The 12409-nt window shown below is 43.1% G+C and overlaps 1 protein-coding gene across 1 annotated transcript in view; it reads right to left on the reverse strand.

Annotated features, from left to right (window-relative positions):
* Nucleotides 1–596: 596 nt before the first annotated feature.
* Nucleotides 597–12409, reverse strand: part of LOC146081226 (macrophage mannose receptor 1-like) — a 282981-nt gene continuing 271168 nt past the window's right edge. Inside the window, exons 24-25 of the mRNA XM_083189331.1 lie at nucleotides 5266–5301; nucleotides 597–2067 (exon numbers count right to left, since the gene is read on the reverse strand). Coding sequence (XP_083045457.1) covers nucleotides 1838–2067; nucleotides 5266–5301 — 266 coding nt within the window. The 3' untranslated portion in view covers nucleotides 597–1837. The remainder of the gene's footprint in view (nucleotides 2068–5265; nucleotides 5302–12409) is intronic.

Raw genomic sequence — 12409 nt, forward strand, 5'->3', positions numbered from 1 at the left:
ACCAGGCACTTTATCACGTCTCCTCCCTTATCACCACTTCATACATCTACCACTGAGAGTGCTGTGAGATGACCTGTGGCACAAACTTAAACCACAATAAAACGAGCCATGCGTCAGGACCCGGTGCTATGTTTCAGTGTCCATGTCGACTGTATCGACATCCGGGACACAAAAATGTGAAAAACCCCATGTCGACCTATTGACAGTCGACCTAACCCATGTCGACATTTTGACCCTGTCGACCTAATGACCCTGTCAACCTAACCCATGTCGACTTAGACTTATGTCGACCTAGACCCATGTTGACCTAATGACTGTCGACCAACATGCTGATGACCTAATGATCCACACCCCTTAACAGCACACTTGGCAGCAGACAGCAGGGAACATTGTCAGGGTACACTGACGGAATAAAGATGGCACCGATCACCGGGAATTTGATAGAGTCTGAGGCTTGCGAGAATCCGACAGCGGGATGATGACTTTCGGGCTCATTCAGGATCTGTAAAATGGTGTGCAAGATCAAAGTCTCGTCGAGCCGCCTCGTATCAGGTAAGTTCGGGGTATTTGATTCTCTAGGAACGAACCCGCTCATCTCTTATTATCACACTGGCCTGCACAACCCCCACTGTCTGCTGAGGACTAAATAAATGATGCATAGACAAAAATAAAATACAATTTTTTTTATTTTAAACATCATTTGTAACAATCATGATGAACAACACAGACCACTGGAATTTCTCTGTGTGCTATGATTAGTGATTACTGACAGAAGGAGACAAATCCTGCACTTCATGAGGTTATAAAGGGAACACTGAGGTATTTACTGTATACTGTGGCAGTGTGAGTACAGCAGTCACTCGCATGATCTGATGTGGTGCTACACATTATACCATCATAAATCTAGTGTCAATCCATAGTATACAAGGTTTATGTGCAGTAATACTCTGAGAATTAAGGGGCATATTCACTAAGGCACTGATTTATAGAAGTGGAGATGTTGCCATAGCAATCAATCAGATTCTACTTATTTATCTAGCACTTTCTCCAAGATACTAGTTAAAATGTGATTGGTTGTATCTCCATTTATATAATCCGGCACTTTAATAAATATACCTCTAAATGCTGAGGTTTACGTTAATTGTCCCGAAAAAGCAACTTGACGACATAAGGGATTCTGGTGCCTTCCGAAAACTATTTTATGATTGTAAAAAAAACTTGCGGAGAAATAATCTTCGGTACACGAGAGACACGCCCTTGTGAATAACGGAAATGTTTGAAAAGAGAACTTTAATGCACCCGTCTCTCAGATCCAGAGGCGGCCATTTTGTAGGAAAACACAATATGAGGGTAAAGCCCCCCATACACGTCCGTTAATCGGATCCGTTGTGTGCTTAAACACATCGGATCGCATCCCTAGTGCATGCAGTGTGCATGCACTGCGATCCGATGTGTACCTAGTACAAAAAGTATGTGCAGCACATACTTTTTGTACCGTACTAGTGATGCGCGGGAGTGCGCATCGCATAGTACAGAACGGATGCCGGCGAACGGCTACGTGTATGGGCAGCTTGAGGCTTATCAATACTTTAAGATATTCTGAATTTCTGAGGTTATAGGTATGTTGTGGTGATGCTATTAGTTCCTATTGAATTACAGTATACAGCATGTTGTTTCAGTCCAGAAATAGCTGCTCCATTTTGTACAACTTAAAATATAAACATATAAGGATCCATCATTTAATTTTTTCATTCTAATTAGAAATTGGGGCCTGTACTGTATGCGTTCTCTCCTTCCCCACATTTTATATCCTCAAATGAACCGCCTTGAGGTTACACTAATTTGGGAGTTCATTCTGCTCAATGTTTTCCACTAGAACATTTGTCTCATGTGTACGGTTGCCATTAACATATAACGTGTTGCCAAAACTGCTGTCCAGAGCAGGCTTGTTCTGCTTTCTTCTATATACATAGTACGCTGCAATGGTGGGTCCGGCAATGATAAGTATGACAAGAATAACCACGCCAGCTATCATGCTATGTGAACGAGCATCTGCCAATTTGTCTTCTGTAAAGGAAAACAATGATTAAAACCAGACAGAAGCAATCTGTTTCCTATGTGTATCATACATCCCTACTGTCCTGATTTCCCTTGTTCGGTCACAGGGTTCCTTGGGGCAAGGAAACACGGGGACGGGGAATGGGGGGGGGGGGGGGGGGGCAGTTGTATAAATAGACATTATGGGTGAGATTTAATAGGATGAGAGATTCAGAAAGTGAGAGATTTGGTGAGAAATCTCCAGGGTTTTTTAAAGCAGCAATCATTTACACTGCTAAACCAGTTTGATTTTGAAGTTTAAATGATTGCCCCTTTAAAAAAACTGGAGATTTCTCACCAAATCGTCTCACTTTCTGAAACTCTCATCCTATTAAATCTCACCCTAAGTGCTTGTACAATTCTATTCACCAATACAGAGGGGCAGGGGGCATGGCCAGCTGTCCACAGAGTGCTGGGCATGCCCCCATAGTGCCTAAAATGGGTCTTTGCTCACAATCATGTTGTTCCTGTAAAGACACACCCATTTTCACAGGCCACACCTAATTTCCAAGTGCAGGCATGCTTCAGCACGTGGAAGTCTTGTTTGTTGTGGATAGAATGCTACGAGGAATGGTGTAACAGTATCAATAAATGTCATATAACTTTGCAAAATGTTGCACATTTTCTCTCAGCACAGGGAGGTAAAGTGGCCTACACACCTCGCAACTTCAGCCCCATGCTGAGCTATGCACTTAAGCACAGATCAATCAGCACACATCTGTGCTAACCAGTGTTCTCTGATGAGAACACTGGCGATCTCACTAAAAGATAGGATAGACTGGACCATGCATAGCCTTCGTGCAGGGTCATACATATGGAGCGATCCATGCTTATTTTCTAAGCGATATAATTAGCCCAGGACTTACATTTAGGCTGCACGGTCTTCTCCTTATTGGGGGTGGGTGCTGACATCATGTGACATAATCCGCCCGCCCTGAGCAGGCAGGGAATGCCTGCATTCCGCGAGGCCCACCCAGCATTTCTATCGGTGCACCCATCATTTTTGTGGGCACGCCCATAAAATGCGGGGTGTCCACCTGTAAATCAGGCAGCGAGTGGCCCGGCGATTCAAAATTGCTGAAATCATTCGCAGTGGGGGGACTGCACATGCACATTAGTGACTATGTGCATGCGCAATCCCCCATAATCAGGGACGGGGACAAATTGGACCTGTGCGATCAGGTCTGAATCTGCCCCATTACTGTATGTGAATAAGTGGCTTTACAAAAACAGGCATAACATATATAAGAGGCGATGCAACTGCGGTCATAATGTGTGTAAGTGGCGATATGACTGTGGGCATAATGTGTATAAGTGGTGCAATGAATGCAGACACAATGTATATAAGAGGCGATACAACTGCAGGCATATTATGTGTAAGTGGCGCAACAAATGCAAACAATGTATATAAGAGGTGATAAAACAGGGCATAATGTGTGTAAGAGGTGCTACGACTGTGGGCATGATCTGTATAAGTGGGCTAGTCCTGTTTGTATTATGTATAAGAGGCTCTACTACTGTGGGTATTATGTGTAAGAAGCAATACTACTGTGAGCATTATGTGTGTATCTAGGTATGTACCGGTGGTTCATTGCCCATAGTTAGTGCACCATCTGGCAGAACCTCCCACACGGCTGCTCCCCACTGCCCATCCTCCACTGCCACTCCCTGCAGCTACTCCCCAACTCTCAGGTCCGTCTGACAAATATTTCAAATGTGGGGCCTGCCACCAGCCTATTAGAACTCAGTTACGGCAGTTAACTAACTGCCATACCGCAAGCTCTAATTGGCTCATGAGCCAGTTTGGGGCATAATGGGCATTACAGTGTGCAGCATATTCTGTAAGGGGCATTATGTTGTGTGGCATAAAGTGTAATGGGCATTAGGGTATGTGGCATAGGCCCTTATTCTGGTCTGTTCGCACAGGCCATTTGTTCGCTCAGGGACCGATGTTGGGCGTATGCGCAGGCACATTGTTGTGCATGTGCATACGCCGGGTACTGCGATTGGACTATTTGCTGTTTGAATGCACCCAAGACAGTGGTCAGGGGGGCGGATAGTCACGCCCATGGGAACGCCCACACTGGGCATTCCATGGAAATCGAACGGTGACGTGGGCGCTGATGGTGGGCAACTGACATCACCGGATGTCAGCTGCCCGCACACTTCCTGCCAAAAGGCCATGCATGTCTAAAGTTACCAGAGAGTAACTTTTAGATGTGCGTGAGCCTTCCACATTCTTCAATGGTCAGCGACCATGAGCCATGACCATGTGTTATGTAAAACATCCATTCTCAGCCCCTGCGAATGTATGCAGAGTGCAAGGGGGGATGGATGTACCGGCATTCGGCGGGTGGCATCTAGTGCACTCGCAAGGCTGCGAATTCACAGCCTTGCGAATACACCAGAATAACCCTCCTAATGTGTAAGTGGCATTACGGTGTGCAGCATAATATGTAAGGAGCATTACAGTGTTATTGGTACTATTATGTGGCCATGCCCCTTCCCCATAAAGCCACACCCCTGAATTTTTGGCTATCCCTTTTTTGATGTATATAGGGGGCAACCATTCTGATTCTGTCACACAACCATTCTGATTCTGTCACAGGGCACCAAAATGTCTAGTTAAAACACAGGTGTAAGCAGCAGTACTACTGTGGGCATCACGTGTAAGGGGCACAACTGTGAAGTGTTACGTGAATTATTGCCAATTCTATGTGGTGTAATATGAATCAAGAGCACTACTGGCGGTGTAATGTGAATAAGATTGAGCTACTATGTGGCATTATTTGAAATTGGGGTACTTTTGTGTGACCACACACCTTCTTTGTGAAATCACACATCCTTCTTTCTGTATGCACTGTTCCTTTGTAAAGTATGGGATGGCACACATTAACAGTTTGCAGTGGGGCACCAAACACCCTATCACCAGCTGGGCAGGTCCAAAAATCACGTCATTGTAGACCCGCTCCCTATACCCAATGCCGAGATTACAGGCACTGTGAGGCAGGAGCTGTGTAGCAATGACGCAATTCACCACAAATCACATCATTGTCAATGTTCAACATTATGCTGTACTGTTTGTTGGGTAAATTCAAACTTTACATTGTACTTTATCCTTTTACATTAAGTGAATCACATGTTTTATAGAAAAAAGATGTTCTGTACCTGGCTTCGCGATTGGCTTCTCTGTAGGGATGGGAGCTATAAATACAATATGCAAAAGATTAAAGAAAATAGAATCAGATCATTATAAATTCAATATTGATAGAACAATCTGAACTTAAATTTGACAACTGCTAACAGCACATGACTTAAATGGAACCAGGGCTTTTTTTTTGTAAGAAACGTTTTTATTAAACAGATCACAATAACAAACAACGGGATGTAGTTAATATGCCAACAGCGTGAATCTCGGCGGTCAGGATACAGACACTAAGATTCCAACTACCGCCACACGGAATTCTGGCACAAGGGGTCTATTCTCCCTCATGGGGGTCCATTGCGGCGAGTGAGCCACCAAGCCCACAAGGAGTCTCATTGCGCTCCCTCACTACCGGCATTCCAGCAGCCGAGATCTGTCTCTCAGGATCCTGACAGCTGGGATCCCGACTTTTGGCGAAATCATACTGAACCCCATACAACAAGCAGCGCATACAGGTAATTGAGGTATTTGTACAGAAGAAATCTGTCATCTGTAATTATCAACACCCTAATAATGATCCAATTTTAAAGGTAGTAAGAAGTGAGAAAATGATCTTGCAGGTGAGGGTGTGGAAGCCATCAGTAGAAGGTCATTAGGTGGACACGGTAAAGGTCGATATGGGTTAGGTCGACACCTGAAATAGGTCGACGTGGTTGGAAGGTCGACACAAGCCTTTGGTCGACATGAGTTTTTTCACTTTTTTTTTTTATCCGACATGTGCTGACAGGTGGTATTTCATGTCCTACCATCCACTAGGGTGTGGTGGGACTGTGCCCTAAGCATGGAAAATACAGCGAGCCATGCGAGGGGACACAGTACACTGATACTGTGTCCATCTTAACTTTGTCGACATTCAGGACAAACAAAGTGAAAAACCCATGTTGACCTAGACACCGTCGACCTAATGTTTATGTCGACTTTCCAACCATGTCAACCTATTTCACGTGTCAACCTAACTCATGTAGACCTTTAGTGGTCGACCCAATGTATGTCAGCATTTAGTTGGTCGACCCAATGACCCATACCCCAGTAGTTATATAACAAAAGGAAAAAGCATCTGAAGTATCAGGAAACATGGGGGGTTATTCTGGTTGATTCGCAAGGCAGCAAATTTGCAGCCTTGCGAGTCCACCAAACCTGCCCGGCGAATGCCAGGCCACCCGCCCCCACCTCGCAGCATGTGTTCCCACGCACTGGCTGCAAATGGTTGTTTAAAATAAACATCTTTCAATGATCGCCGACTATCGAAAGATGTGGAAGGTGCACGCATATAAAAGTGACTCATATGCGTTGCACATGGGACACAAACATATGCAGCCTAGGGAACAGATCTGAATCAGGCCCATAGCCTCAAAGGAGGTTAAAGGCCTAATAATCAATGTGGCTTCCATCCAGAGTGGAAGTGTGGAATTTGTAGACAATGGTAAGAAATCATTAGATTGGATCGCTGCCGTCTTTTGAATCTTGGAGAATTGGGGAAAAAAATTAGATATCATTCAGATATAGAATGTTCCTCTCTCATCAGCTATGAAAGGAGGACTTACACATGCCCGGGGGAATTCAGGATGATGAACTAGAAATAGCGTTATGAGGGGAGGTGACCCGAGCTAGTTTAACCATCAATATACACAGGGGCGGATCCAGGTTAAAATGACAGGGGGGGCACCATGATAAAAAAGGGTTTGGGTGGGGGAGGGGCGGTGTTAGTGGTGCCAGTGTACATGCTAAGAGAGCGGCAGAAGATGGTGGGAATGGAATTAAAAATAGGCCCTGGCATTTAAAGTACGCAGGCCCACCATGGCGACAAAAGTGAAGGATGTAATTGTGCGCGCGCCAAAGGCACGCTCCGGAAAAGGGTGTGTGGCCACTCAATAGGGGGCGTGTCAACACCATATACAACTTCTACACATTATGCAACAAAATACTAGACCCCATTATACTTGCCCCTTATACATGATGCCAAATGGAATGAGCCAAAATTGACATAATGCCACATGGATTGAGCCAATTCAAATAATGCCACATGGATTGTGTCAAAATTCACATAATGCCACATGGATTGAGCCAAAATTTACATAATAACAAACACGAAATGAGCCAAAATTCACATAATGCCAAATGGATTGTGTCAAAATTCACATAATGCCACACGGATTGAGCCAAATGCATAAAATGCCATACGGATTGAGCCAAAATTCACATAATGGCACCAGGATTGAGCCAAAATTCACATAATGCCACACGGATTGGGAAAAAATTCCCATAATGCCACATGGATTGAGCCAAAATTCACATAATGCCACACGGATTGAGACAAAATTCACATAATGCCACATGGATTGAGCCAGAATTCACATAATGCCACACAGATTAAGCCAAAATTCACAATACACTTCATAAACAGGGACATTGTCCACCAAAGGCTCGCATTAAACATTTACACCATAATATCCATTACACGTTAAGTTACACGCTATTATGTCCATTATGTGTTATGCCAAACACCATAATGCCTATTAAAAATTATGCTACATAAGTGCTGCTTCTCTACATGCTCATTGCCAAGGGTTCCATGCTTATTGCCAGAGGTTCCATGCTGATTGCCATGTGGGATTACATGCTCATTGCCAAGGGGGAATACATGCTCGTGGTAAATGGGGGACAGCCGCCGCCAGGCAGAAGTGATAGCCACTGACAGTGGCAAAGCCTGGCTGTATTCAGAGCACTGCAGGTCCCGGCTATTTGAAATAATACCCCTTTCACACCAGAAAATGCATTCCCAGGTTGGCCCCTTTTACACCAGCCTAGTCCCTGCATTTTCTGGTGTGAGGGGGAGACAAAACCACCCCTCCCCCTTTAACCAGTTATCTCATTTAACCGGCTATATCTTCGGAACCAACTGACCCATTTACATGAGACAAGTATTATATTGAAGAACTTTTGAGTGGGCTTTGAATGATTTTGGTCCAGTGAAACTGGAACGTTTGGTTCCAGAGTAATCTGCCCTCAAAGAACATGAACAGCCATGAAATTACATTTCAAAAATAAAAAAATTCGGTTTACATGCAATATCTCTGGAACCGATTGACCGATTTGGACCAGCCTGGTATCATATTGAAGGTCCATCGATTTGAAATTGAATGAAATCAACCACAAATTGACGGGTCCCATATTATCCTATGGGGAAAAAACGTTACAGGTTTGCCAGGCGATATCTCTGGTTCCCGGGGGGCTAGAGACACGGGGCTGGGCTCGTTGGAAAGCCCTGGTCCTCAGCTACAAAATAAATGACAGGGGGGGCACGTGCCGGGTGCCTTCCCCCCTGAATCCTCCACTGAATATACAAAGTCCCAGATGGAAAATGAACAGGGAACCACAATATGGAGAGCGTCGGCAGTTCCAGCTCTTCAGATTCAATGTGAACCCAGACCTTCCTGCTACAAAATCACACCATCGTGCACAGGGCCTGATACTGGTTGAGTGCCTATCCTGCCGAAAATCTGCCCCTGCTGTATCCCCTCTTAACCATGCGAAGGAATGTGTTCTGAAAACACATCCCCTCGCATGCTGTCAGGACAAAGACAGGGCAGGTGGCTGACATCATGTGACCTCAGCCGCCCACCCCCAGCAGGCATCGGCCCACCCATGTACCCATGGGAATGCACAATGTTTTTACGGGGATGCCCATGAAACACTGGGCATTCCCATAGCCCACTGCCCTGTCCCTCCCTTCCCACTTTGAATGGCCCATCGATTTTCTTATTTACCGAGGCCATTCACAGTCGGGGTTTGAACATGCGCAGAAATGCATATGCGCCAAAACCTTACCATCGGGGCAGGGGCCGAATTAGAAACACTACATGTGATCCAGAATCGGCCCCGCAGTGGGATAGCTGTGCAGCATAATAATTCCTAAAGTTGGGGAATCCTCTTGGATACGGTAGAGGTGGTGTGTGCGAGGAGAGTAATTGGCAAGTTAGCATCCTTGCTGGATGATCCGTCCCACCCACTCCAGGACATTTTGTCAGAATTAAGTAGTTCCTTTAGTGATAGATCACTTCACCCTCGATGTCTTACGGAGAGATACCGCAGGACTTTTCTTCCTGCTGCGGTTAGACTATATAACCACTATGGTTCCCAGTAGTTTTCTGCATACTGTACATCTTATTCTTACGTTATTCCAATCATGTGCAATATATATTTACATATTTTTATTTACCGTGGTTCTGTACTTTGTTTTGGTTTCTCTTTTATTTATTTTTTACGTGTGTTTTTATTATGCTGTCTATGCTCTCGCTACTATGCACTTGCTGTAACAATGGGAATTTCTCCATTGTGAGACGAATAAAGGAATTTTTTTTTTGTAATATTTTTTATTATAGTTTTACATACATTACAAAATCACTCGACATAGACATACTTTACATTAATTCCTTACCTACATACAATATAGCAATTAACGTGAACCAGACATTTTCCAATATATTCCTAGTGGTTTTTGACACTGCGATCCCATTCTGCATAGCTTTAATCTCCACCGTTCCATATTTTAGGAGGATTACCTAATTTGTTTCCTTCATTGCCTTTCATGGCCTTCTCTTGCCCAGACTTACTATCCCTTACTTGTGCTATTTTTACTAAACTATATATATGCGGATTAACCTTATTTGGGTTTGTTTATCCATAATATTAATCACCTAAACATACTAAAAGTGACAAAAAAAGGTAAAAAAAAATATGTAACGCTTAAAATTCAGAACCCAACACTCTATGAACATAAGTTCTCGTGTTTATCGTACGTGTAAACAGCACTACTTTTCTCAAACTTTAACTAGTTATCTATTACATATTTCAAAGGGCAAGAATTTTTTTTTTCCTAACTTGACTGTGTTACTATTCGTGACATTACTAACTGACATGTGAAAGAACCGGTATTCTATTATAAAGAATTTAATTAACTGTCATATCTAATTATCATATCTATAAAAGCTTAACTGAATTACCGTGCTTAGTGGGATTTATAATATTTTGAATGGTACCACTTCCCCCATATACCATAAAATTTATCGAATTACTTTCTTGACAAAAACATATATTTTTTGTGCTCCATAGTGCAATTTACTAAATTAATCCATTCATGAATTCTCGGCCCACTTTGCGCCATCCATGAGGCATAGTATTGCTAGGCCATACCCGAAAGGATATATTCTAATGGTTGCAGACCTTGGCTTGGAATCCCCAGGTTCTTCATTATTTTTTCTATTCCTTTCCAATACACTTGTACGTTTCTGTACTCCCAAAGGAGGTGCCAGAAATCGCAACCCGGTTCCCTGCATTTTGGGCATCTGTTACAGTTGTTTTGAGAGAATTTACTCATCCTTTCAGGTGTTAGGTAGGTTCTGTATAGAATATTTAATTGTATCTGTTGAATTCTAATTGAGCTGGTGGCCAACCCTGGTGCCCGCAGAGCCAACCCCCAATTCTCCAGATTAACTTCAGGCACATTGGTGATCCAATTTGAAACTAGGCCCTCCAAATCATCCTGTTGCATGTTTTTTTAACAGATATTTATAACATTTTAATACCCGTTTATCTCTACTCAGGCTGCAGATGAATTTCTTAATTGGGGAGTCAATAATTTTAAATGGATCTAACCCTACTTTGCTGCAATAATGCACTCCTCTTTTGCAAATACCTATAAAACATTGTTTTAGGAAGAGCAAATTCGGCTTGCAGTTAGGAAAAAGATTTTAGTTCATTATTGACGTATGTCTGTCCAATAGATGTGATTCCATACTGTCCCCATAACTTCACACCCTGTTGTACATTCAGTTTATTTAGTGTTGCCAAAGAGAATAAATATGTATCGGGGTCAAGTCCCTCGTGCTCCATATTCCTGCACAACCATTTCCATATATTTCTGGCTTGTTTAAGTATGGGGGAGATATTTTTGACGTCCCTCCTGCTTCAGAATTGCGTGTAGTGGAGAGTGGCCAGGAACTGCTCTATCAATCAATTTAATAAGTTCATCTAGATGTATGTCTTCACCCAGGCTACTAAATTGGCCATTTGGGCCACATAGTAATATAGTTTGAAATTGGGCATTGCCACTCCCCCTCTATTTCGCTCTCTAGTTAATGTTGACATTTTAATTCTAGGGGTTTTATTTCTCCAAGTTACATAATTAATCTTCCTAAAAACCTCCTCCTTTATAAGGATGGGTAATTGCATGAATACATATAAGAGCTTTGGCAAAATCACCATTTTACCAAATTTACTCATCCTATAACCGTTAGTGGGAGCCTCTGCCAGGATTTACATCTAATTTTTATTTCATCTATTATAGGGTCAACCTTTTCTTTAACAAAGTCTCTGGGCTCCTTAGATATTATAATGCCCAGATACTTAAATTTATCGACCCTGGCCATAATTGTGATGTTATCTATTACCCTACTCCTATCTTCATTGGTTATAAGGAGATGTGATTTATTACAATTTATTGTTAGACCGGAGTATTGCCCAAATTCCTGAATGCTTTCAACCCCCATGGATAGCTGATTAACATAGTCGGCCATTCCTACCAATAGGTCGTCTGCATAAAGAGAAACGATATTACAGTTCTGGCCGCTCCCCATTTCCTCATCCCTTAATAAAGCTCTCAATTTACATGCAATCGACTCAATGGTGTACCCTTGATGGGTACCTCTGAACAGGGGAATGGGTCAGACACATATCCATTAATAGACAGTCTCGTACTCGGGGATTGATACATCAGAAAGACCCACCCCAAATGGTACCCACCCCAAATGCACAGAGAACTTGTCTTAAATAAAGCCATTCTACCGAGTCAAAAGCTTTATTTGCATCAAATGATGCAATAGCCACATTCCTACTGGAAATGTCAGCCATCTGAAGATACGTAAGCACTCTACGCAGATTGATGGCACTCATAAAACTGGTTTGATCCGGATGGACAATCTTCCGGATTACATTATTTAATCTGGTAGCCAAGATTTTAGCAAAAATCTTGGCATCCGCCATTATCAGGGAGATTAGTCGGTACTTGCGTATTATCACGGCGGCCGCAAATCGCATGCAAAAATCAGA

The sequence above is a fragment of the Crinia signifera genome, chromosome 5 (genome assembly GCF_055691185.1).
Source record: "Crinia signifera chromosome 5, ASM5569118v1, whole genome shotgun sequence".
NCBI classification, from domain to species: domain Eukaryota; kingdom Metazoa; phylum Chordata; class Amphibia; order Anura; family Myobatrachidae; genus Crinia; species Crinia signifera.